The sequence below is a fragment of the Tinamus guttatus genome, unplaced genomic scaffold, assembly GCF_059628265.1.
Source record: "Tinamus guttatus ecotype Peru unplaced genomic scaffold, ASM5962826v1 Tinamus_guttatus_pri_ptg000397l, whole genome shotgun sequence".
NCBI classification, from domain to species: domain Eukaryota; kingdom Metazoa; phylum Chordata; class Aves; order Tinamiformes; family Tinamidae; genus Tinamus; species Tinamus guttatus.
In genome coordinates this window covers 1972282-1997165 of record NW_028288931.1, presented here as the reverse complement: position 1 = coordinate 1997165, position 24884 = coordinate 1972282, and the positions used below count along the sequence as shown (strand labels likewise).

The 24884-nt window shown below is 58.6% G+C and overlaps 3 protein-coding genes across 3 annotated transcripts; all 3 read right to left on the bottom strand.

Moving 5' to 3' along the window:
- Window positions 1-2936: 2936 nt before the first annotated feature.
- On the bottom strand, window positions 2937-8969 carry LYPLA2 (lysophospholipase 2). The gene is made up of 10 exons (XM_088531114.1): window positions 8850-8969; window positions 6270-6375; window positions 5653-5684; window positions 5106-5171; window positions 4451-4498; window positions 4204-4274; window positions 3935-4008; window positions 3708-3809; window positions 3321-3497; window positions 2937-3013 (listed from the first exon to the last, which is right to left on the bottom strand). The coding sequence occupies exons 2-10, from the start codon at window positions 6345-6347 to the stop codon at window positions 2963-2965; spliced, it is 699 nt and encodes a 232-aa protein (XP_088387240.1). The 5' UTR covers window positions 6348-6375; window positions 8850-8969; the 3' UTR covers window positions 2937-2962.
- A 538-nt stretch (window positions 8970-9507) lies between these two features.
- Window positions 9508-10837, bottom strand: PITHD1 (PITH domain containing 1). Its single transcript, XM_088531127.1, has 6 exons — window positions 10631-10837; window positions 10498-10541; window positions 10335-10412; window positions 10049-10153; window positions 9849-9957; window positions 9508-9655 (listed from the first exon to the last, which is right to left on the bottom strand). The coding sequence occupies exons 1-6, from the start codon at window positions 10823-10825 to the stop codon at window positions 9554-9556; spliced, it is 633 nt and encodes a 210-aa protein (XP_088387253.1). The 5' UTR covers window positions 10826-10837; the 3' UTR covers window positions 9508-9553.
- Window positions 10838-13623: 2786 nt separating this feature from the next.
- On the bottom strand, window positions 13624-24843 carry ELOA (elongin A). The gene is made up of 11 exons (XM_088531113.1): window positions 24677-24843; window positions 21438-21494; window positions 20655-20773; window positions 18609-19827; window positions 17286-17400; window positions 16984-17139; window positions 16458-16555; window positions 15963-16143; window positions 15596-15707; window positions 15135-15286; window positions 13624-14723 (listed from the first exon to the last, which is right to left on the bottom strand). Exons 1-11 carry the CDS (start codon window positions 24746-24748, stop codon window positions 14662-14664), a joined length of 2343 nt encoding a protein of 780 aa, XP_088387239.1. The 5' UTR covers window positions 24749-24843; the 3' UTR covers window positions 13624-14661.
- Window positions 24844-24884: the final 41 nt, after the last annotated feature.

Below are 24884 nucleotides of genomic sequence, written 5' to 3'. Positions count from 1 at the left end.
CACCTTCTGCATTGGGCAGGAGCCCCCTCAGCCTCCTCCTTGTTCTTCCTCCCTGCCAAGGTCCTCTTCATCTCATAGCCCCCGCCACAAGGAAAAGCAGAGCCGGGAGCCAGCCCTGTCCAGGCCGGAATGGCCCCTTGTGGGAATGGCCCTGGGCTCTGCGGGCCCCGCAGCCGCTGCTGGAGCTGCTCCTGGGCCAGCCCCTTCCCAGCCTGGCCCTCTGCTCCCCACATCTGGAGCAGGGGGAGGCTGCTGGTCCCAGGCAGGCAGCTGGGCCCCGCTGCCCTCCCAAGGCAGAGCCCACCGCTGCCTCCTGCACCTACCTCACGGCCTCGGGCTGCCACATCTGCCACCCCCCAGGGACCACAGCCTGAGGCCCGTGGCCCCCAGAGGTGGCAGCAGCTTCTTGCCAGGGCTGCTGCCCTTCCCCTGCGCAGGCCTAGGGTCCACCCCCTGTCCCCAGTCCCACGGACAGAGCCCGTGTCCCCCAGGCAGCTCTGTGAGGAAACCCTGCTGTTCCCATGCGAGTGACCACGGCCCCAGCCACGTGGCTCCTCACTCCCCGAGGACTGTGTCAACGTGCCTGGCGGCAGGAATTCAAGCTGGCTCCCGGCTGGTTTTGCTTCCACGTTGCCTGTGGCAGCCACTCCTGTAACGGTGGTGCCAAAGGCTGCCCAGGAGCCGGCTCCCCAGGGCTGGCAAATACTGCTCCTATTTATTACTGGCAGCTCTGGCTGCTGCATGAGGCAGCGATGACGCAGCCAAGCTGGGTTGCTGTCACTGGGATTAATAACTTATACTACTAAATTATGAATGGAGCTTTTGATTTGTTTTTAAATAAACTTTCTTACTTTCTAAGCAGCAGCTGTGCCCTGCCCAGCCTCCCCGCCGCGAGCAGCCGGGACTGTCGCGCTGATCCCGCTGCTTCCTGCCCCGGCCACCATCGACAGCATCTCAGCTCGAGGAGAGGTTTATGATTTATTTGACCTTGTATCTGACTCTGTGGAACACACACAAAAAACCCCGAACATGTACGAGGAAGACGAGAGAGAGGAGGGGGGAAAAAAAAAACCCAGCTGTACTGAGGAATGGGGAGAAGCCGTTTTCCCTGCGGCTCCTGAGCGCGGCCAGGCGCGCGCAGGGAGCCAGCGGGACGGCCCCGCGGCCCACGCCGGCCCCGCGCTCCGCACAAGGTTCCAGTTCACAGTCGAGTAGGTCGGAACGGCCGCCAGCCCTCGCGTCACCCCCGGGAGCTGCGGGGCCCCGGCCCAGCGAGCCCCCCGCCTCCCCTCGCGCCCGCCGCAGGGGAGGACACAGCAGCTTTGAACAGACACCAAGTAGAAGAAAGAGCGGGACTGAACCCCAGGCACAGGGAAGAGCCCGGTTTCCCCCTCAGCCAGCAGCAAGGTGGCCGGTTTAAGACTTCCTAAAGAAAGAAAACCCAAAACAACCCCAGACACCAACCAGGAGCGGCTCGGCCCGACGCGAGTCTCCGGCGAGCGGGTTATTGCTTTGCCGTCCCAGGCGGAGCGGCGCCGCGCGGGCAGGCGGCTGCGGCAGAGGAGCGTCCCTGGCCGCCCGCGCGCAGCCGCTGGCCCCGCTCCGCGTCACCCCCAGGGACGGGCCAGCCCCGGGGTCCTGGGAGGGGACAGCGACGCCAGCCCCGACCCTGGGCGGCTTCTGGGAGACATTCAGGGTTCCGGCCCTGCAGGGCCCGACCGGCGCTGTGGGCTCAGCCCAGGGAGGGGAGGACGGAGCGGCGGGACGGGCAGCGCTGCTCAACAGCAGGAGCCCTGGGCGCTGCGGGACGGGAGCGGGAGGCGTTCGGGGAATGAGGGGCCCAAGGGCCCTTCCTGGCCGGGTGCCCGGCGGCCACTGGCACCAGCCCCGGCCCGAGCTGGGGTGGGGAAGGGGCTGCTTGGCTGCAGCCTCCAGCCAGTGGTCGGGGCAGGCACCGCGAGCGCCGTGCACCCTCGCATTGGAGCTGGGGAGCTCCACGCAGGACGGGGCCTGGCGCTGCCCTGGCACGAGATGCTGGTGAGACGGTGCCTCCCGCCGCCGCGCCAGCCCGGGGGCCCGCGGGCTGCCCCCCGCGTCTGCTCCACCGCCACGGGAAGGGGCAGCAGCAGCAAGAGAGACCCGGGGCGGCGGGGCCGGCCCCGCACAGACGGGGGAGATTGTAACAGCAACAAGAGGAGGAGGAGGATCATCCGGAGGAAGGACAGAGGTGATTGCTGAGCAGGGGGGCGGCCGCGGCGGCGCCGCGGGGAGGAGTGTGCGTGTGCGACAGGGCAGGGGCTGCAGCCCCGCGCCAGGGCACGGGGAGCAGGGGCCACATGGGCACCGTCCTGGCACCCCGGGGAGACCCAGCAGCCTTGGAAGGTCCCAGCCCAGAGCAGAGCCTCTCCCTGTGGCTTTAGGCTCTTGCAGGAGAGTCCCGGGTTCCTGAACCGTGGTCCAAAACCCGGGAATCACCGAAGCAGGAGCAGCCACAGAGAGGCCAAGCTGAGGGCAGAGGAGGAGCCCTGGGCACTCTGGGCTGCAGAGGGGCCCTGCCCTGCGCCCACCCCGCTCCTCCCATGCATCGGCCACAGCCACCCCTAACACTGTAACAGACAAAACCCGCCGGCCCCAGGCCGGGCCCGCGCGCTGCGGCACCCGAGCAGGGAATCGAGGGGATGGCAACGGCCGCAGAGACGGCTCGGAGCAAGAGGGGGAGAGCAAAGGCCACTCGAGGACTTGCCTTGGCCAGCTCCAACCTCAGCTCCGGGAGCAGCAGGGAGAGATGGGGCCCCCTGGCCGGAGAGGACGCGGTGCTAAGAGACGGGGAGAGGAGGCGGCCGAGGGCAGGGCAGGAGTGAGCTTGGTGCCATGGCTTCCGTTCGCAGCTGACGGGTCACGGGGAAAGATCGGCGGCTGCGGCCTCGGCGTCCTTCCCTGCGACAGTCTCGATTGGCTCCGCTCAGATCCGGGGCAGCAGCTTCTCGATGAACTCCTTCACCGCCATCATCTCCTGCAGCGGCGGCAGCGCCGTCACGCCGGGGACACCGACGGGCAGCGCAGCAAGGGCAGCGCTGCAGGCGCAGCGGGTCCCCGGGCCTGCCCCAAACCCAGCTCTTCCCAGCGCGTGGGGCACGAGGGCTACCCGGCCTCCTCCCGGAGAAAACAGGGGACAAACACGAAGCAGGGGACAAACATGTCTCGTGTGCCCTGGACGCAGCACATCTCCTCCCTGCTCTCAAGCCCTTCCCTGCCCACCCGCAGGTGTCATTCCCAAAGGCAGGAGCAGCCCGGTCCCCTCATCTCTCCAAGGCACTGACCTGAGGACAGGAACTGTGCATCACTCCAGGGTAGGTTTTAAACTGGACCTTGGTGGGGGTGACGACCGACTTCAGCTTCTCCGCAGTGAGGGCCCCAAAGCGCACGGGGATCATGGGGTCCATCTCCCCATGACACTGTAGGATGGCGATGTCCTTGTTCATGCTGTTACTCGCCGCCTGCAGCAAGGGAGGAAGCGTTTAGGGGTGCCAGGAGAGGGAGTCCCCAGCAGGGGACAGGGCAGCTGCTTCCTCCCTGTCCCCATCACCTGGCAGCGCCTCTCCTCCAGAGGGACGTGACAGAGCTGCTGCCCTGCCACCAAACAGCTCTCCGGAGCCCCAGGCGTCCCCACCGCCCCTCTCTCGAGCGGCAGCAGCAGCGCCACGTACCTGCGGGAAGGCCTTGTGCAGTGGGAGCCAGCAGCTGAGCGCCACGATGCCGGCCAGCTGGTGCTGGCAGGTGAGAGCCGTGTACAGCGACAAGGCGCCACCCTGCACGGACACACAAGGACAAGGTCCTTAGCGTGGCGGCAGAGCTGTCACCCCAGCCCCGTGACACGAGGCGGAGGTGACACAGGGGACCCGGTGCCTGAGGAGGGGGACAGAGCCCCGCTCACCTGTGAGAAGCCCCCCAGGATGATGCGGTTGGGGGGGATCCCGTTCTTCACCTCGTGCTCGATAATTGCTTTAACTGGAAGAAGCCGGAGACGAGGGTCAGTAAAAGACACTGGGACTGATCAGCATCACCCGAGGCCTCATGGACCGAATGTGCTCAGCCTCAGTGACCCCAGGACAGCGGAAAGAAGGGAGAGGTGGCAGAAAGACACCCCCTCCTGCCCCACAGAGGGAGGGGAGCCCAGGGCTTCCTGGCCCCAGAGGCCCTTACTGTTTTCTGCAGCTTTCTTGATCCCAGCTTCATCCTCAGGTGCGTCTGGACTCAACCCCATCAGATCAAACCTGGGGGAAGGAATAAGGTCAACCCCGAAGCTCTGTCGGCTGTCAGGGCACAGGGAGCTAGGGGTGCTCTGCCCTTCCCAGCTCCTTCACAACGCTGGATTTTGGCTCTCCAACCCCCCAAAAGCAGCCAAGGTCTCCCCTGCCCGGGAAAGCCCCAGGCAGCCCTGAGCACTGACCAGGAAGGCATCACCATCTTCATGTTGAGCGTTACGGGGATCCGCGGCCTGCAGAGAGGAGAGCTCGTGTCAGTCCATGTGCAAGAAGAGCTAGTCAGGGCTCCAGCCCTGCTGCCCATGGCATGAGGGTGCCTCTACCGAGGGACAGGGACAGGGCAGGGCCCCGGCGCTGGCCGGGACGGCTGCAGAGCGACGCCGGGGACTCCCCAAGGCCTGGGCAGGTCCCGCTGAGCCGGGTGTTTGGCAGCGTTGCCAGGCAGCCCCTTGGGGACGCGTGCGCCTGCGCCCGCCTCCTGTTTGCTGCTGCTGCCGTGCGGGAGACACCGGGACACCGGGACAGAGAGGTGCCGGCTGCACGGACGGGGCTGTCCCAGCTCGGTGAGTGCCTCCCGGCACAGCCCGGGGTGCTCGGGCACAGCTCGGGCTGCTGCTGACGGCAGGGAGCAGCATTCCCTGCCCTTCCCGCTGCTCCCGCCTGCTTGGCTCCCCAGGGAAGGGCAGGAGCTCCGGCGGAGCCGTCACGGAGAGGGTGAGGATCAGGGCAGGGAGAAACGGGACCCAGAGCAGCAGTTCCCACCTGAACTACAACAGGGCCTGGTGCAACCCCCTCCCCGGGCTCTTCCAAGTGCTCTTGCAGGACAAGGGCGGCACTTACGCATGAGGGCAAATGTATTTCACGTAGGGGAGGCGGATGGAGGAGAGAGCGTCAGCCCAGCTGTGCCTGGGGAGAGAGAAGAGGCAGTTCAATGAGGCCTTAGCACCTGGGATGCAAGAGATTCCCTCTGGCAAGGACAGGTCCTCTCCAAGGCTGCTGAGCCCCTGCCCTGATGCTCTGCTGCACCAGTTCCCACTCCCCCAGCACCCAGGACATCTCCCCTATCGCAGGGCAAGAGCTGCACCCAGAGCCCAGCAACTCGAGGCAGAGCAGCTGCTGGCAGCAAGGCAGGAGAGAAGCTCCTCTGCAGGGAGAATTCCTTTGTTGCTGCTGCATCTGACACTGCCCTCTAACGTGGCCTTGTCACACGCACAGAGGGGCTGTCCCCTTCAAGCTGACGGGCACAGGGCTCCTGGCCAGGAATCCCGTTAGGGCTCTCATGACCGAGACCGGAGCGGTGCCAAAGGCTGGAGCTGCCCCTGCAGGGCAGCAAAGCAGGGCCCTGCGGTGAGCGCCGGGCGCCCCGGAGCTCGGCTGCGATACTCACCCCGTGTCTCCAAGCCCGTGTAAAAAAATGACCTGTTAAATTAAGCAGAGAAACAACAGAATTAGCTGGTGCGACAGCTGGGGCCCTGGGAGGGAGGCAGGGCTGGGATGTGGCAAAAGGCCACTTAGTCACTAGGAGGAGACTCAGCCGGGCAGGAAGCCACCGATGCTGATGACACCTCTCTGCACCTCTGAGGGTGACATGCGGGTGCAACAGGTACAGGCCACCCCCGCGGTGCCAGCGTCTGTCCTCGCTGCCAGGCCGTGGGTGTCACCTGCTTCCTCAGCAGCCCAGCTGGAGAGGTGCTGAGCTCACCAAAGCCTCACTCCGAAACATCCTCTGCCGGCTCCCAGCCCCAGGGAGCTGGGACATTGTGCCTGGTGCTTCTGCACGGGGCCAACACCAGCAACAAGCAGCCCAGCCCAGAGGGAGCAGTCACTTTTCCCCAGCAAAAGGAGAGCTCATTGACCCTGCACCCCCTTTAAGCTGCCACTAAGATGCGGTTTGAAGAGCTAAGGCATTACGGGCTCAGCTCAATCCCCCCTGAGCCACAGGCACCAGCCCATCTTTAGCAGCACTAATAGGGAGGAGGAGGAGCGGCCGTGCAGCGCTCTTACCGCAGCGGTCTCCCGCTCTGCCCCGGAGACGGTCACGGCATCGGCGAGGAGGGGGACAGACATGTTGTTACCGCACATACACCGGGAAGGACTCGGACACTGGCACCTGCGGGAGAGACGGGCAAAGTTAGGCGGGAATAAAACTCCCTTCCTTCCTCCAGCAGCTGCTCCGGGGGCCGTGCAGCAAGCGGCACACGAGGGCTCCGGCGCTTCCCCGCCGGCCGGGGAGCTCACGGAAGGGTGAGGAGGGACGGAGCGGGGCAGCGGCGCCGCAGAGACCCCTCCGCTCCGGCCTGGGGGGCTCTGCTGCCCGCAGAAGGATGCGCACGGAGCCCCTGCTCCCCCCGGGCCCCCAGGGCCATGCGCAGCAGCAGGATCCGCTCTCACCTCTCGCTGCTGCCCCTCAAAGATGAGGCTGTTTCTGTGCCCCTAGCGACGCGGGCAGGAGGAGGCCGGTGCCGGTGGCCTCGGAGGCACCTGCCCCGCACCCGGGCCGGGGGGACCGTGGGCACCGCTGGCTGTGGGCAGCCTGGCACACAGTGGGCAGCAGCAGAGGCTGCCCCTGCTCTAATGAAGGGCCCAGCCCTTCCTTACAGGGCACCTGTAAAACCAGCTGGGCAGGAACGGGAGCGCCCAGTCCAGCCCCATCCCCTCCAGGCCCCGGGCACCTGCAGGAGGCTCCGCTCTGGCCCCCAAGGGATGCGGTCACAGACCCCCGGGACGTGGCAGGTGACCTGGTTGTCCCCAGCCCCATGCAGGACACCCCCCCGCCGCGTCCCACACGGCAGCCACGACGCCCGTTCCCACTGCAGCTCGTGCCCTGCGCTCATCGGATCAGGCCACACTCACAGCGCTGCCACGGGCTCCCTGCTGCCACAAGGAGCCGTTCGGAATCCGCCGCGTCCCGGCGAGCGCCCCGGCCAGCCCTGCCCGGCACAAACAGCCTCCTCTGCCAGCCGCGACCTGCCCGACTCGTTCCACCGAGCGCCGGGCACCGGCTCCTGACTCACGGCCATCGAAACGACGCCGCGTCCCGCAGTGACGAATGCGCCGGGGCCGAAACACCGGGCGGGAGCAGCGGCGCTCGCCAGGGCACCTGCCGGCCGGAGCGACGGGCACGAGACCCCCTCGAGCAGCATCGCCCCGTGCTGAGAAGAGCGGCCGCCGGCGCCTGCTGCCAGCGGGGCACCCTGCAGCCCTGATCCACGGAAACTGGCTCCCTGGGATATAGGGAGCACCTCGAGCCTTCGCTGGGAGCGCGGAGGTTCCAGGATGCCCAGAGCACCCCCAGCTCCGGCCGGCAGCGAGGCCACGTCCTGGGGACTCCTGCGGACTCCCGGGGCTCTTCAGGACAGGGAGCCGGTGCTCTGCGTCGCACGGGAGCCCGTGCACAAAAGGGGCCTCCCTTTCCAGAGGCCTCTGCCCACCCCGGGGGGCCTGAGCGGCCACCCCAGCGCAGGGGGCAGCGACGCTCGTCCCTCCCTGCCAGCCACGGCCCCTCCTGCCACGCGAGGGCCAGGCCGGGGTGTCCCCAGCGTCCCGGGCACCAGAGCGTCGCGCGAGGGGAGGACGGGAAGAGCTGCCTGAAGCTGGGACAAACTGGGAAGCCAACAGCACGGAAAGCCCAGGAGGCACCCAGGGGGTCACTGACATCCCTGGACGTAGGGACATGCGGTTTCTGTTGGGGGTTTAAGTGGAAGAATGACACCACACGGATCACAGCAGCCCCAATTCTCTCAACTGCCGCAGCACAAGCAGGACACTCTCCCCGCCATTCCAAACACGAAGGCACGGAGCATCGGAGCCCACATTTTAAAGCCTGCTGATCCAAATTGCTCCCTGGAAATACAATCTGGGCGCGTTCAGCCTCCAGACTTCCCGTGTTTCCCTCCTGCGGAGCTTTCCCCTTCGAATCCGGGGCAGCGACTCGCACCAGGCTGTAATTTAGTCAATCCGCCCCGGCCGCCAGGAGGGATCCCAGGCGGGAATCAGGGGCGCGAGGCGTCGCGGTCGCTCCCGTTCCCGCCGGCTCCCGAGACCCCTCCCGGGGACGCGGTGTCAAAGGCAGCACCGAGCGGCGCCCCTCGCGCGGGCCCATCGGAGCATCCCGGAGATCCCTGCGCCCCCATCGCCGCCCGCGTCCCCCCGCGCGGCTCCGGCCCGGGGAAGGCGCAGCCGCTGTCCCGCCAAGCCCGGCCCAGCGCCCGCCTTGGCTCGGGATCCACCCGGCGGGAATCCCGGCGATGGGAAACGAGGAAAAGGCGCGGAAAGCCGCGTCGCCCGCGGCGGGGGGCAGGAAGAGCAGCGGGGCCCAGCGGGTCCCAGCGCCGCTGCCGAGGGGCCCTGGGCCCCGCGGGGATCCCCCCCTTAGCCGGAGCTGCCGCTCTGCCCCCCCCGCCCGCCCGGTCCGGCGGGAGCCCCGCGGCTCCCGGGAAGCGGCTCCGCCCGCCCCCACGGCCCCCTCCCCCCGCGCACACAACGGCCGCTCCCGCCCCGGTCCCTCCCTCCCTCCTCCCGGTGCCTCCTCCCGCCATCCCCCCCCCCCCCCCCCCGCCCCGCGCTCCCGGTTCCCACCCCCACCTCCTCTCGCGGGGGCCCGGCGCGCGCTCTCTCCTCCCGGCTCCCACCGGAACTTCCGCCCCGCCGGAAGTGACGCCCCGCCCCGCCCTGAGGCGCCGCCATTTTGGCGGGCCGGGCGTGAGGAGAGGCGGCGCCGCGGGAGGAGCCGCCGCCACCGGGCCCCCCCCCGCCCCGCCCACGGCGCCACCGGGCCCCGCCCCCTCCCCGCCCACGGCGCCACCGGGCCCCGCCCCGCCCCCGGCACCGCCGCCGCGTTAGTGCGGGAGAAGCCGGAGGCTCCCGCGCGACGCCCACGGGGCCGGCCCCGCCGCGGCCGCCCGCGTCCCCCCGCGCGGCCCCGCTCCCTCCCGCAGCGCCCGGGGCGCAGCTCAGCGCTCTGGGGGCGGCCGCAGCCTCCCAGCCCCGTCCGCGCAGCGAGCGGAGGCCAACGTGCATCAGAACTTGCTTTATTGGCAACGAGAGGAGTAAACGCGGCCGCGCTGCCGCGGCCCCGGGAACACGTCTCCCGCGCCAAGGCCACGGCTGCGACGTGGCGACAGACCCAGCAAGGCCGTAGCAGCTCCGTCCCGGCGCTCCGTGCGCTCGGCCCTGCGCTTCCCAAGGCAGAGAGCAGCGAGCGGAGCCACCGCACGGCGCCAGGAACCCATCTCCCTCCCGGCCCATCCATCGAGGCCCCGGACTTCCACCGGAGCCCCAGAGCAGGGTTAGGAAATGAAGTGAGTCTGGGGCGTGATCTGCTCCAGCTTGTGATCTGCAGGGTTTGCCGAGGCCTCGTAGCTGCAGATGGTCACTTCGTGGCGGCGAGCCTGGGTTAAGAATAAAGCATGTTAGGCCAGAGGCAACAGAGTTCAGATCCCTCCAGAACAGACTTCCCAGACCTGCCACCTCTAGACAGTTCTCACTTCTGCCTCATAGAGCTGCAAATTAAGCTATGATTTAAATTTTTTTTTTCCTGTTTATTTTTTCTGCTTTGTTCCACTTTGCTCTGGTCTCACCTACCTCTGTCCACTCTCCTTTCAGGCCTATGTAGAAAATCTTTGTTGTCTCAGCTCCAAAGTTCTTGGGAAAGTGCATCGAGAGATGGTAAACATTGGAAAAACGGGCAATTCTGAAAGAACAAAAATAGTCAAACAACGAAAAAAGAAACCAGTGCCCTGCCGGGGAGGGGGCTCCTCATGGCACCCCTGGCTGCATCGTACTTGGTGGGATACTCCAGCTCTCCCGTGAGATCCCGGCTCAGCGCGAACGTCTGCTCCGGTTCCCTGGCCGCATCGTCGAAGGACATGTGAGGAATGTTCTTGAAGCTGGGAATGGAGGAGGGAGACCCAGGAGGTTCTAAAGATCCAGGCGGACAGCACGGCCGCCCCTGCACCCGCGCCCAGAGCCTTGTAGAGTTTTCCAAGGGAAAAGACACCCGTGCGGGGCAGCCCGCACGCAACAACCCCGCTGTCAGCCGGTAGTTACAGCCGTTACAGTTACACTCACAGGCGCAGCTCCGCGGGGTGCGTGCCGCCCTCGCCGCCCAGCACCATGACCGCCTTCAGCTTCACGTTGCCCGTGAACCTGCCGGGAGACACGGGGCTGTGGGGCCTCCCGAGCCGGGGCGGCCGGTTTCGGAGTCGCCCCTGCGCGCACACCGGGGACTTACGGCACGTTAAAGAGCAGCTCCTCGTCGTCGTCGCTTTCCACGAACTGCGGAGACACAAGAGCGGGTCAGGGCCGCAGGTACCGCGGCGATGTCGGGGCGGGGGTGGGTGCGGGAAGGGCGGCCCCGGCGGCACCTGCGCGCGGTCGCCGCGCTGCTCCCAGGCGCGGAAGACGAGGGCGCCGCTGCCCTCGCGCCGCTCGTTGAGGCACTGCAGCCGCTGCCGGTCGATGCGCAGGTAGAGCCCCCAGGCCGCGCCGCCGCCGCCGCTGCCCTCGGCCGCGCCACAGCAGCAGCACGGCCCGTGCCCCGGCCCGTGCCCGTGCGCCATGGCCGCACTGCGCCTGCGCGCCGCCGCGCCACGCCCCTCCCGCCGCGCCACGCCCCTCCCGCCGCGCCACGCCCCCTCCCGCCGCGCCACGCCCCTCCCGCCGCGCCACGCCCCCTCCCGCCGCGCCACGCCCCCTCCCGCCGCGCCACGCCCCTCCCGCCGCGCCACGCCCCCTCCCGCCGCGCCACGCCCCCTCCCGCTGCGCCACGCCCCTCCCGCTGCGCCACGCCCCTCCCGCCGCGCCACGCCCCCTCACCTAGCCGCGCCTGCGCAGTCTGCCCCGCCGCGCGTGGGCGGGGGGGCGCTCGGCGCTGCGCGTGGCGGGTGCTCGCGCCCTGGACTGAGCTTCGCTGGTCCCGTTTCCCTCTTCCGTTGCTCTCCCCGATTCTACCGCCAGCTGAACTGAAGCTGTTTGGGTGCGCTGAAGCTGCCCTTACTCCACAGTGCTGGGGGAAGAAGCCGCTTTGACTCATGCAGTCAGAACTGCAGTCCTGGTTGTGAAACTCAGCCCCTGTGCAAGGGATGGCAGCACGAGGGCAGAACAACAAAGCTGTTTTTCAAAGCAGGGCTAATAGAGAGGCTGCGTGGAAGACCTGTTTTAATTTCAAGTTGAGGCTCTTCAAGCCAGAAGGGGGAATCAGGAACATTTCATTTTAGCCTAATATGCAGCTCCGGCAGAAGCTGTGGAGGGAATTTTGCACTGCCGCGAGGCCTGGCACAAACACTGCCAGGCAGAGTCAGGGCTCAAGCAGAGGCTGAAACTCCTTTGCTCTGGCCCAAGTAGCCCCAAAAGTGGCCCCTGGCCCCCAAGGGCCCCAAAGCAATAAGGGAGCTGTTTTGGCCCCTGTGGGGAAGGGGGGACATTGAAGGTGACAAGCCTTGTTTTAAGCCCTCTGTTTGTCCCAAACCTATGTATAACTGTAGTCACCAACAGTTTCAGGGTGTCAGGCATCGTTAAGCTGTGACTCTGTGCCTGTTATTTTCATATCAGTGCAGCTATTACCAGAGACTGAAAAAGAACAAGCAAACAGCGTCCAGTGTTTGGCTTTTATTGAGACATGATTTCCTCTTTTCATATAACTTATCTAATTAAAATATTCATCTTAGTTACCACAAAAAAAGGAACATAGAAAATTGTATATACACAGTTGGGGACCAAAATACAAATGCAAGTTGAAGTCACTCCCCCTCCTGCCCCCCATTACTCATTCCACCAACAGGAGGGTCACCAAGGGGGAAGTGGCAGCTCCATTTAGTTCCTTCGTGTGTAGTGTAGCACAGAAAAATTGCACAAGGGGAACACGCCGGGCACTGAGAGGCTGCGAGCAGAGCGGGTGCCTTTACCTGGACTTTGCTTAACCTGTGTCCTGGGGCAACAGCCCTCCCTGCCTTCCTGCCAAGCACCTGTGCTCACCCTCTTCCTGCTCGGACACTTAACACCTCACAGCAGGAAGAGGGAGAGCAGAGGGAGACATTGGCATCGCTCACCAAGTGCAGTTAATGCAGAGACTGTCATGTCCCATCCTCTCCGCATCCCCTGCCAGGATCCAGCTAAGCCAAAATACTGACACAGGCGGCAAAGCCTCGAGCAAAGAGGCTACTTGAGGGGGAAGGTACCCCCAAAACTGCAGTGCTTGGGGCAGTGCCCCCATCTGAGTATTGAACTGTTGAATTAATTAAGCGGCAAGTTAGTAGTGCCCAAGATTGGGCTTGGGCTTCATCCAGGTCCTTTGCTCCACTGGGGCATGAGTGCAATGCAAGACCGACCTCCCTTCCCTCTGCCCCTACCCCAAGAACAAGGGAGAAAGAAATGGTAGCACAAGGGTCAGCAGAAGATAATATATTGTAATCTAATTAAAAATACAGCAAAATTAAATACAGCAAAATGCAAGAGTACGGAGCCAGTATTTTACAGCACAACACACACTGAAATGCTGCACGGTAACATTAAAGCATCTGGGACTGTAATGAACTTACAGCACGAGAGTGAGAACGCTTCTCCAAGACCTTCAAAATAAGAAGCAAACAGACCAATTAAACAAGACACAGGCATTTGGGATGGCTTAAGAGAGAAAAAAAAAAAAGAAAAATGAAAAACGAAACCAAAAGCATGTAGGGCATTTTCTAAAGCCCTCTGGGGAAGTTTCCCCGATCAGCACAGAGACAACTCCACTCATTCAGCATTTTCCACCATGGAAAGCCCCGGGCAGAGCTTTAAGAGCTGCCACCGAGAACAGCATCTGCTACCAGCACCTTTTCTATCCAGACAACCAAGCCCTAGGAGAGCAAATAGGGCTTGGAACGGGGACTTCCTCCCTCTTCCTGATGCAGTTGGAGGTCGGAGCCATCACAGAGGCCTGACCTGGGTCCAGCACGTTCCAGTCTGCACTTGCGCTGCCTCCAGAGAAGTTCACTTGAAAGGTAGGTTTGAAGCAGAAACGCTCACCTCAACAAGCTTCACATTCAACAGCAAGTGCCTAGTAGTGTCCATCTCTGTCTATGCTGCAACCACATCAAATTCACCTGAAATCACAAATCTAACCAGCACCTCCTGTGCCTTCGGGCACCTTGTCACACTGCAGCCAAGCCCAGCGGCAGGTTCAGCCAGTCACACCTCTCACTGCCCTTCCAGAGCTCCAGTTCCTCTGCCACCAAGTACAAACAAGTGTTTTGAACTTCTGATACGAAGTATGCGCACATTAAAAACAAAGTGTTCCATTATTCGCTTCCCTGCACCCCGAATCGAGTGGTTTCAAGCTCAAAGATGAGAATTCTTGCTTCTTCCAAAGAGGGGGCAGAGAGAAAGGACAGGATTCAAGTACCAGCTTCCAAACCGGAAAGAAATCCTTCCCAATTCCATGCAGAAAACAAGATAAAAGTATTCCTTCTTTCCACTAAAAGTCAAACTGGTATCCTCATTGATACTTAAAAAGTGTTTGCAGGTTTGGAGGCAGACAAAAACTAAGTCCCCTCCTTCAAAAAAAAAAATGAAAGAAAACAAAAAGACTTAAAATGTTCATTGGAGCACAGTAAAATCTTCTCCCCAGAAACCCTCCAGGCTTTATTCCCAGTAGCCAGCAGAAGACAACAGCAGCAAAGTCCCCAAAGGCCCTTGGCATCCCTGCACAACCCAAGCATCTGTACAAGATCTACAGTAACAGCCGAGAGAAGGTCAAGAGCCAAGATTTTTAATCACACGTGAGAAGAGGGCAAAGCCTCAGGACTTGAGGCACTTGCCAGGGGACCGATGAGCAGAGGTCACCAGCACCACCCCTCCCAGGGAGCCCAGGGGCCACTTTGGGCCCTGCAGGTACCGGATCACAAGGAAAGACTCCCTTAACAAGCAGGGTCCGCCCAGACACGCGACCTCCTGCCAGCTAAAGTCACAGCGAAGGCTCTGTACTGGGGTGGGAGAACACTGGGAGCAACATAAATAGTACCAGTTGGGGCGGGGGGGAATATTAATTAAAACCATTTTATAATTTATTAAGAGGTTAAATAGTAAACAGTCTCTGAATCTTCTGCTCTCAGCAGGTGCTAAGACTTCACATTTTCTCATGTCTGGAGATTCTGTACACCCTTCTTTTGACAGAAGACAAGGCCAGAAACAGGATTTTAAATATGAAAGGGAGGGAGAAGGAGAGGGCTTGACACAGATAAAAGGACCAGAATAAGAGATAAAATACTGTGCTGTCGTCGTGTGCAGATTGAACCTCTCCCAGCAGCTGCAGCCTCCGCAGAGTTCCAAGGAAAGGACCTGGGCCATTTGGGTACCTTCTCCCCCTTCAGTGCCACTCCCCCCGGACGGGGGAAATTCCCAGCTCTGTGCTGCAAGCTTATCTTCGAGAGAACCTGTTCTTGAAAGCTTTGATAGTCTTTGCCATCATGGGTGCAATTTCTGTAACAAGAGGAAAAAGTTTCAAGTGGTAGCCAGGAGAGCAGAACGCAATGGGGAGGTGCAGCTCTGGTTGAGGAGATGCAAGGGACATGCCAGGGCTCTGGAGGCTCAGGCAGAGAGAACACACAGCAACAAAGCAGGTTCCTTGGGTGCTCTCAGCACCTGTACAGAGCCAGAGAGCAATCCCCCCCTCCACATTGTGGCCCTGCACTTCAAAACTTTTCCCTCTATTTTTTCCCCCATGCAAGAAACTTGAACAGACTTTACCACCTCTCTGCAGGGAGAGAAGAGAGACCAGCGTCACCCTCCTGCATAGCCTGGGTCTAATCTTGCCAGAACTCAGAGCAGATTCATGCATTTGTGAAGGGGGAACTAGGAGACCCCCCCAGAGATCCTGCCGTTTGTACTCACTCTTCACTGGCGGTTTCCTGGGGTCGTAGGAGGAGAAGGTGCTACCTGATGAGGGGACAGAATGGGCACTGCTCGTGCTGGGCCCGTCGTAGGACTGCTCCTCACTTACACGAGAATGGCTTTTGCTGGATGTGTAGAGGACTGGTTTTATTCTGAAACACAAGGATGGGACACACAATTTGTTAAAGGATTCGGAGTGTCTTGATACAGTTCTGCAGACACGAGTCACACTTGTTAATGGCAGCATGGCTGAGATCAAATGGAACCAGCACTAATGAGGACCTCCACAAACTTCCTAGCAAGAAAAAGGCTAACAGAGGCGCAGGTTTCACTGCAAAAGGCCCTCCCAGAGGCATCATTTTTTCTCCAGTGAGACTTAGGATATGGAGGTTCAGAGGGAACCTGGCAGGAGCCCCCAGAAAAAGTGCCCTGAACAGCAAGCACCACTGGTAAACACTCACTTGGTCTTCTCTGGCAGAAGAGGTCCTCCCGTTCCAAACTTCTCCTGTCTTCGCCGTACATCCCGAGGGGGCTTCGCTGCAGAGTTCACAAATGCCATCTTGGCCACTCTGCCTACAGGTGGGAAGAGATAACTACTGCTTAGATGCAGCTTACTATAAAGGAGTAAATATTTCACTGTCTGTTCTGCATGGACAACACCTCAAATGAGATCTAGAGTCTGATAATTCATTTGCAAAGACTGCTACATAAAGAACAGTGGTTTAAGCAATGCCTAAGTTGGATGGGATTCAAACCAGCTGCCCAGAAAGACCCTCTACATCTTTTGCCCAATACAAAGACTTCCCCCAGCATCATCCATCCCGTTACCTTTGGGTTTGTTGGCATGAGCCGAGCCGATGTTCCGCGCCAACATGAGCAGCCGCTGCTCTCGTGCGTCGTGCAGCCGGAGGTACATCTCCCGCCACGACTCAAACTCCTGGGGCTTGTCATTCTTGAAGTCTCGGAGACAGTGATTGTGCCACAACTGATCCGTGTCCTCAATTAAGGTCTAAAAAAGAAAAAAAAAAACCCTACACATTATCTGGGATCCCTCCTGACACCTTTGAACTCATCCCCTGGCACACACATCGCTCCCTCCTCCAGCAGTTAGCTCCAACATCCCGGGAGCACCCCCAAGGGAAAAGGACTGCGGGACAAGCCTGTTGTTTGCAAGGACTCAGGCAGGTGGCGAATCCGAGAGCTTGGCAGTCTAGCAAAAGCCACCTTTCCTTGCAAATGATGTTGTTCTTTCCCATTCTGCTACTCCAGACAGAGCTCGTCACTCCCCCACGTCAGCATCCCCTCCCTGGCCGGGCCACTCACATAATTACATTCCTCAATGCGATACAGCTGCTCTGGGGTGCACTTCTCCAACACTGGCTCCAGCACCGAGAAAGGAACACCACCCACTTCATAGATTGCTAGGGACAAAGAAGATACACAGAGTAATTAGTATTTATCCTACTCCTTTCTTGACAAGGAAAAGGCTTTCAGACACCCTGCAAAGCAGTGGAGCTCCGATACAACATGAGGAAGAGAAAGGAACTCTAGGGATAAGAGTGGAAGTTCTGTTAAACATTCATGTCCCTCCACCAGGCTCTATTTACCACCATTTCCAGTACTTTAGTGCTTCCTAGAAGCGTGCTGGGCTCCAGATACCTGCAGCACTCACATAAACACAAGCCCTCTCTCCCATATTAGCTATTTTGCAGCAAGGACTGCCATTCAGGTGTTCAGAGCCAGGCACTGCTGGGATCCATACAAACAAGTTACTAAGAGCCCAGCAGCAACAGAATTCAGTATATCTGCTGGCAACACAATGTTCAAACGGATCAGGAAAGGTACTCACAGTCAATGTTGTTACTGAGGACTCTGATGCACTGCTGGTACAGGGACATCATCTTGGGGAGGTAGGCAGTCTTGGAGCCCGAGTACACCTGCATCTTCGAGTTCAGCCTGCGGCCGGTGAAACCGGCCTCGGCCTCCTCGAGGGGCGAGGACACCGCTGCGAGGGGAAGACCTCAGGTGAGGAGGCAGCCAGCGGGCACTGCCCGCTCTGCGCTACCCGCCGTCCTGCGGAGGCTGAACCCAACATTCGCTCCCCACAGAGTGGCCCCGGTGCCGGCACACCCCTCTCCGACCAGCACCCACCTCTCCTTTTCGTCTGCGAGGAGGCGATGGACTCGATGGAGGGAAGAGGGCGGTAGTTGGCCTGGATCGGGGGCAGCGGGATGTCTGGTAACGTTGGCACCACATCTAAAAGTATCTGGAGGGAGAGGACGTGCACACGACTAAGCAGAGAGTACAGGAGAGCACGACACCCCGTGCAGACCGTGCGTTCTGCTTGAGGTTTTCAGGAAGGCACTCGCTGCTAACCAGGCCGCACCAGGAAACAGCCTCGGGCACTGACACTCCAACATGGGAACTCTGCCTAGGCTGCCAACATGGAGGGGCCAAAAATCGGGATCTAAATCGCTCAGCACCCTCTAAGAGCCATCCATACCGCAGCCTATGAAAGTCAGTGCTAAAGGACTCTGGCAAGAAACCAAGTCAGATTAATGATGCAACCAGAGAAAAGGACAGCAGAGAAAACTGACAAACACGTCCTCAACCCCAAACACTCATTTTCACTTTTTGTCTCATCGCTGTAAAACCACCAATATCCTCCACAGCACTAGGGAGGGGTAGCACTAGTAGCACTAGTTCAGAGGCTGGTGGATATTGAGAACTCTGTTATGAAATAATTGGTCAATCACCCTAATAAAAAGTAAGATTTTAAAATAGTGTTAAGATTATAGAAAACATTTTTGAAGAGTAAACTGTTCTGAAGCAGAGTATGAAAGATTACATAGTAAAAGGCTTACACTTAGTCCTGCTTCATACATACAGCCCTTGCACCCTTGCTGTAAGGAACATGTACAGGAATATTGTTATTTTTCAAGCTTCCACAGAAGGTGATCGAGCTTCTAGAATGAGCTACGTTGTAACATGAGTTCTCCTATTTCTTTACCACTTCTGGAGGCCAAAAGGTTAACAAAACTTCAGTGCAGATAAAATGAGCAAAGGCCAATGTCAATTTTAGAGAAGCAGGAGTATTTGAGAAAGGAGATATTGTAACCTTTGTAGTAAGTAAAGATGCACTGCACAGCAGGCAGGTTTCTAACTCTGCACCTTCCTAAAGAGGTGTTAAATGTACATGTCTCATCCAACACCCTACAGTAAAGCTGATTTTCTCATTCCTAGCAGAGTGCCAGGCTAAGAGCACGGTGTGATGCTCGCGAGGGTGCACGGCAGGGCAGAGCAGCCAGTGGCTCCCGCAGAAGTCAGGAGTCCCCAGCTCACTCAGCAGCATAAGCAAAACGCAGAGCTCGGCCCAGCACCTCAAAGGGGAATCTGATAAGCCCCAGAGAGCAGAGCACTGCGAGCAGCAGCTCTCACCTCCCTCGTCCCTTTTCAGCTCCTTCCAACTCTTACCCTGTTTGGTTTAGGAGGCTCTGGTACACTCTTCTCTGCCTTTTTCTCACTTGTTCGTTTGTGGCTGGGGCTCTTTCGACTTGAGCTTGAGCTCTTGGTACTGGCTTTGGATCCGTTCTGCTTGCTGTGCCCTCGGTCTTTCTCCCCAGCCGACACTGTGGGTTTGGCCACTTTCTTTTTCTTTTTCTGGGGCTGGTCATAGCTGAGATAAGACTCAAAGGACATCGTAGGCTGCTCAAATTCATCCTCTGCTTCCCCATCTCCAAAACTTGAGGAAGAGCCCATAGATTTTTTGTCCACATCAGGGGCCTTGTGTTTCCCCTCTGAAGTTTTTAAGCTCCCCGAAACCCCCTTTTCTTTACTCCTATTCGAGGAGTTGCTCTCAGCTTTCCGTTTCTCCCGCTCCATGGTTGAAGTCTCCAGGCTCAGCTTGGACTTTTCCAATTTGCTTTTGTCAGAGTCCTGATGTTTTTGCTTCTTAACATGGTTGTCCAAAGACTCTTCCAAGTGCGACTGCGTGTGCAACTTCTCCTTTCTAGAGGTGCCACTTTCTCGGGTCTTCTCCTTCTTGGTGCCATCTGACATCCTCTGCTTCTCCCTGCTGCCCCCTGCCACCGGAGTCTCTTGGAGCTGCTCTTTACAGGAGGACTTGTGCAATCTTTCTGGGCTGAAGGCAGAGGGCCTGTCTTCCCCTCTGCCATCAAGGCGCTGCTTCTCCTTGTGAGAAGACTTGTGCTCTTTGTTTCGACTCAAGTTCCCTTTGTCGTGGAATTCACCAGGATTCCTCTCCCGGCTCCCCCCAACCTTGTCCTGAAAGCTGGGGCCCTTGCTGGCTTTCCGATGAAACACTGCCTGCTCTTCCTGCTCCTCGGAGGCGTACGGGTCTGTGTCCACGTCCTGAGGGCTCTCGCTTGGCTCAGGCGACACAGCTTGTCCATAGTCCGAGTACTCCTGATCCGAGGAGAGCACTGGGGAAGATCTGCCCCAACTCTTACCCTCTTGGCTGCTATAGCCATAAGTCTGGTGGGCTCTCTCAGATCCAGGACACCTCTTAGGCTTCTTTTTCCTATGATTTGGACTATAGGATTGGCTGCAGGATGGTTGGAAAGGCTCTGAATAGTCCTGATCAGGTTCCTCATCCTCTCTGGGAGAAGCTTCTCGTTGTCTTTTCCTTGAGCTGCTCCTCTCATAGTCACGGTCTTCAGAATCTAGATTATTTCTAAAGGAAGAAAATAAAATAGATTATTCTCAATAGGACTCATAAGAGTCAATTTTCATGCACTGTACTTTGTTCAGGAATTTTGTCACCAGAACACCAATAATTCTCCTTGATGCAGCAGCATTCAGGGAATCAGAAATAGCATTTCTGGTGCAGGAAGCACTCAAGTGTTTATCAGTACTACAGACTTTCTAGCTCATTGGGCAAGGGGAGGCAGATGCCTATGGAGACTCCTCCTGACTGTGCAGCATACATGGGACGTGCCCCCAGTTCCCAAACTAGGCATGCAAGGACACCACAGCCAGCACAAACACCTGGGGTTTTATCATCTACATCTGTAAGATCTCTTTGCTGGATTCAACACAGCTGTTAATGCTAGCAAACCTGTTGCAGGAACTTTCAGTTTCCGTACCATTTTTGCCCTTCTTAAAAAGTCTTCTTTCGCAGCAAACCACTTCCTTTACTTGGGCCTACAACTTCTCCTCGGCGTCATAAAATGGGAAGCAAGTCGATTGCATCTCTCGCTGTATTAAGGGCGCTTTTTTTGGCGCCTGCTGTTAATCTTTCCATCAAACTGCAGTTTCCTGAACGTCGGCCCCTACCTCTGCTCAGAACTGCAGCTGTCAGCAAGTCGGGCTCTGCAGCTAGTGCAGGCAGGAAGTTTACTCCACAACCAGGCACAAAGGCTGTGCAGAGCTAGTGCACTTGGCTAACAAGTTCTTCCAGAGCCTTCACTTGTTTCCCTGGTCAGAGAGCTTATAATCTCCCTCTGCTGCAAAAAATCTAACACAGTTTATCCAGCGAGACAATGCAGCAGGTTCCCTTACCTGTCTGCCTCTTGGGAAACAGGCACCAGCTTCTTCCACCTGGCTACGAGGTTCTTCGCAAAGTCTCCAACGAGCTCGTGCTTCCGTAAGCCGTTCACGGTCTTCCCAACACCCGTCTCCTTCAGGAGAGAGGGAAAACATTGATTCGCCTTTGCAAAACAGGCAACATTGTGTCACTGCCGAGCCTGCCGCAGGATTAGTTAACCTGCTCTCTATTGCTACTAGTAAACCTCCCTGAGCTACAGGCAGGGATATCATGTGTAATTTAGTATGTTTAGAGCAAGCATTTTGATTACATTTTTTAGTATTGTATTGTTTAGTTCTGTACATCAAAGGCGGCAGGAAAATCTTAGTCAAACATCAATTATTTTGCTTAATAGATCAAGTTATGATTTACCATAGTTGTTGATAAGTGTGAAGACTGGAGTCAGTCACTAATAGTTTCACGTATCGGCACTTCCAAATTCATGCAGCGTCAGTCATCATTAGGGCCCATTTTGGCCGTCATATCCTGATAAGTATTAAGCTTTCGGAAGAATTTCAGACCACAAACTGTCTCCTGCTATTCTACATTTGCTCCAACACACTCCTTCCCCCTCTGCCTTGAGAAAATTCCGCTTCCAGTATTTCTGGAGCCCTCATCACAACTGTGTTTATGACACGGTTTTGTAGCAGGTGCCATGGCATCACATTCTACTCCAAGGAAAGCAGCATTTCCATGGCAAACAGTTACCCTCCAACTTGACAGGCACGATGGAAGCTACGAGAGTTCACGGCTCTTACCACAAGAATGTCAACCGTGATGGGCAGCTCCGACAGCCTCTTCAGACTCTTCAGCAGCTGCAAAGACAAGGAGGAAAGAGTTCAGACTTGTCATACGAACCCACACACTGTGATTAGAAAGGAAGAAAAATCTGTGCTGCATGAGAGCTTGTTAGAAAGATCCAAATGGCAGACAGCTGTTATCCTGCTCCAAATCTAGCTCCCGAGAAGCTGAACACGAGGGCCAATTGTAAGGAAATTAACATCTCTTTGCCTAAGAGGGACTATCTGAGAATCTTAAAATACATTTAAATATTAATGCTTTCTTCACACCAGCCTGGAACTTAACTTTGGCTTAAAGAATCAATAATGGAGACATATTATTTATGCACAGCCTTGTCACACACCAAGCCAAAGAGAGGACATGGAAGCTGGTGGCTCTCAAAGTGATGCTCAAAAATCACATCCTTTGGCACGGGATGTGGGAGGGCAAGTCCCTTTGGACTGTTATGAACAAGATCCTCGCGGAAGGAGGATTTTAGATCTTCAACAGCATCTAGAAAAGGAGCCCTGATCTCCTGTGCCAGTCCCCGCCGCGATGGGGCCGCTGACAGTCTCTCCTCACAACTACAGTCGGTGCCATCTACCAGAAACGCCCCAGTCCAGAACCTCTAGCCCCACTTTAGCTCCCTTCCCTTCCCGCTGGTGAAGGGCATTTCACACTCACAGTGCCAGGCTTGGGCACACCAAGCTGCTCCCCATGCCAGGGAGCAGAGAGGAACCTTCTCCGACTTGCCCCGGCCTCAAGAAGAGCGGTGGCTGCTGAAGGGGAGACGCTCGTAGCTCTGCCCCCGGCTCCACCGCGGCGCCCGAGGGATTTGTAGCCAGCGCGAGGGCAGCGCCGCTGTTATTTCCTGAGCCACAGAGCAGCCTCATCAGCGTTCCCATTGTCACGGCCCCGCGCACGGCCACGCCGTGGGCTGCACAAAGGGCCGGCCCTCACCCTCCAGGGCTGCTCTAAAACCCTGCGCTCAAACCAGCGCTGGCGCCACGAGCTATTCCAGCCAACCCCTGCTTCCACCGTGCAGGGGCAAAGGAGCGAGTCCTGAAGGAAATCACTCCTCCTAACGTACCCAGAAAGTGCTCTGGCTGTCAGAGAGGGAATGCTCCTCGGAGGGATAAGTGCTGGAACGCAGCTCGGCGGTGCCAAGTGGGGAGTTATTTGTACAGAGCAGAAAAGGCCCCCTTTGCCTAGGGCCTCTGCAGGCCACGGGGCGAGACAACGGTGCAACACGGTTTTAGAGCTTATACAAGATGTGTCCTACAGAAAGGAGCTGATCTGGTGCTTTCAGCTGAAGTCAACCAAGCAGGCTCAGACATAACTACAACCCTATAAACATTACGAGGAACAGGCAGCCAAGAAGAAGACAGTTTACAAAGAGGTCTGCATCTCACTAGACACCAGGAAAAGAGACGTAAAAGAAACCTCTTCTGCAACATCCTGGTGCAGAGTAAGGTTTCAGTCAGCCCCAAGACACAAATAAAAATCTGGCCATGTTAGTTCCAGTGCCAACAGAGTCACATTTGACTTGGGAGGATTATTTTCTTTTTCCATAAGAAGTTAGCCAGACTATTACAACACTAACAACACGCACGAACATCAGATCACTGCAGCAGGGCCTGGCCCCATCCCCTTCAGGAGGATTTCTCTCTTGTTCACTGTTCCCTTCCTCTCTTTCTCCCCAGAATAGGGGTGGCCTCAAAGCACAGTTTGTGCCTTCACTACTGAAAAAAGGTGATTGTTTCCAAACCATCACATGGCTCTAGGCCAGCGGCCCAACTTTCCCTCAAAATAACATTAATACTTAACACTGTTGAGCAAAGCAATTTACAGTCCTACACAATAGTGGGTAAATATTGGTCTTTCACATTACTGATAAGGTGTTTCAAAGGGATAGGGCAAGAAAACTCAAGATCTGTGCTGCTCTTGTAGATACGGGAGCGTGCAAAGATGCTGCGGATAGGCCTGGCTGGCAGGGAAAAGCTGTAACCGCTCCAGAGCTGCTGGGTAAGGAACTGCAGCAAAAGAGCAGAGAGACATTTTCCAACAAATAAACAAGCTCAAAATGATGTGATTTGTCAACAACATAAAACCACAACTAGTTCTGAGTCTAAGACACTCGTGAGAATGAGTTTAAAGGGTGTCAAAAATGAAAAGGTCAGAGGATCTTTCTCCTGGTGTAGAGGGAAAAAAATAATAAAAAGGAAGATTGTTTAAAGTTACTATTACAGCTGGTAACAGCCTGCTAAACTCTCCCGCCTTGCAAAACCACACAGAATCAACAGAGAAAGAAGAGAAAGAAGCGATTTATCACTGCAAGGTTACTGGAGGAAAAGTCACCCTGCGCAAACACCGCCAAAGACCGACAGCGTCTCAGAGACACAGAGGGGCCGTCCCTGCCCCGAGTTTGCACAAGGGCAGGAAAGAGGGAGCTGGGCAGACACGTGAAGTCTCCTGCCTGCGCCAAGCAGTCCCCGGGACACAGGGGATTCTCCGCAATCGCCCACTCCCGCCAGCTGAACCCTCCTCGACTGGCCTGGAAGAGCGAGAAAAGGGATCAAAACTTGAGCTCGACTCCAGGTCCCACTTGGCATGAGAAAGAATTAACCAGAAGTCTCGGAGGGGAGCTGCTCTGGGTGGTTATCCAGAGGCAGGCGCAGCCCAACGGCACCAAGCAGAGTTTAGGCGGCACCGAGGAGCCTCTGAGCTACCCAGGGGGTCAGTGACGAGGCCCGTCCACCCCACACGGGGTCAGAAGGGCAGCAGCCGCCCCCCAAGGCCGGGCAGCGCCCGAGTCACCCGCAGGGAACGTCCTGCGCTGCCAACGCCTCCCCGGAGCGCGGCGGCTCCGGCCCAGCCGCCCCCGAGGCCACGGGGTGGCCAGGCCCCGCGGAGAGAGCGTGGCGGGGACGTCGGGACGCGCCGCTCCGGCGGGACAAGCTCTCCGGGCTCTGCCCGGTGACCCGGACCGCAGGCGAAGGAGGAAAAAGGGCAGAATACGTAAAATAAACCACAAGAGCACCGAGCACAGGGGACCTCCAGCGCCAGACGGACCCGCCCCAGTCCGCTCTCACCGGCGGCTCCCCCGGCCCCCGCCGAAGCCCCGGGGCGGCCCCCGCCGCCGCCCGGGAGGGGAGGGCGGCCGCGGCCCAGTGCTGCTCCCCGGTCCCCCGCGAGCGCCGCCGCCGCCCGCCGTCACCTTCTTGGGCTCGGAGCTGCCCGCCAGCCGCGCCTGCAGCTTGCCCACAACTTCCAGCACCGACTCCGCCATTTTTACTCCTGGACGGGCCGCGGCGGCGGAAGCGGCTTCACCGCCCGCTGCCCGCGCGGCGCTTCCCCGCCGCCGCCGCCATCTTGGCTGCAGGCAGGAAGCGGAAACCACGCGGCGCTTCCCCCTCCCCCGCCCC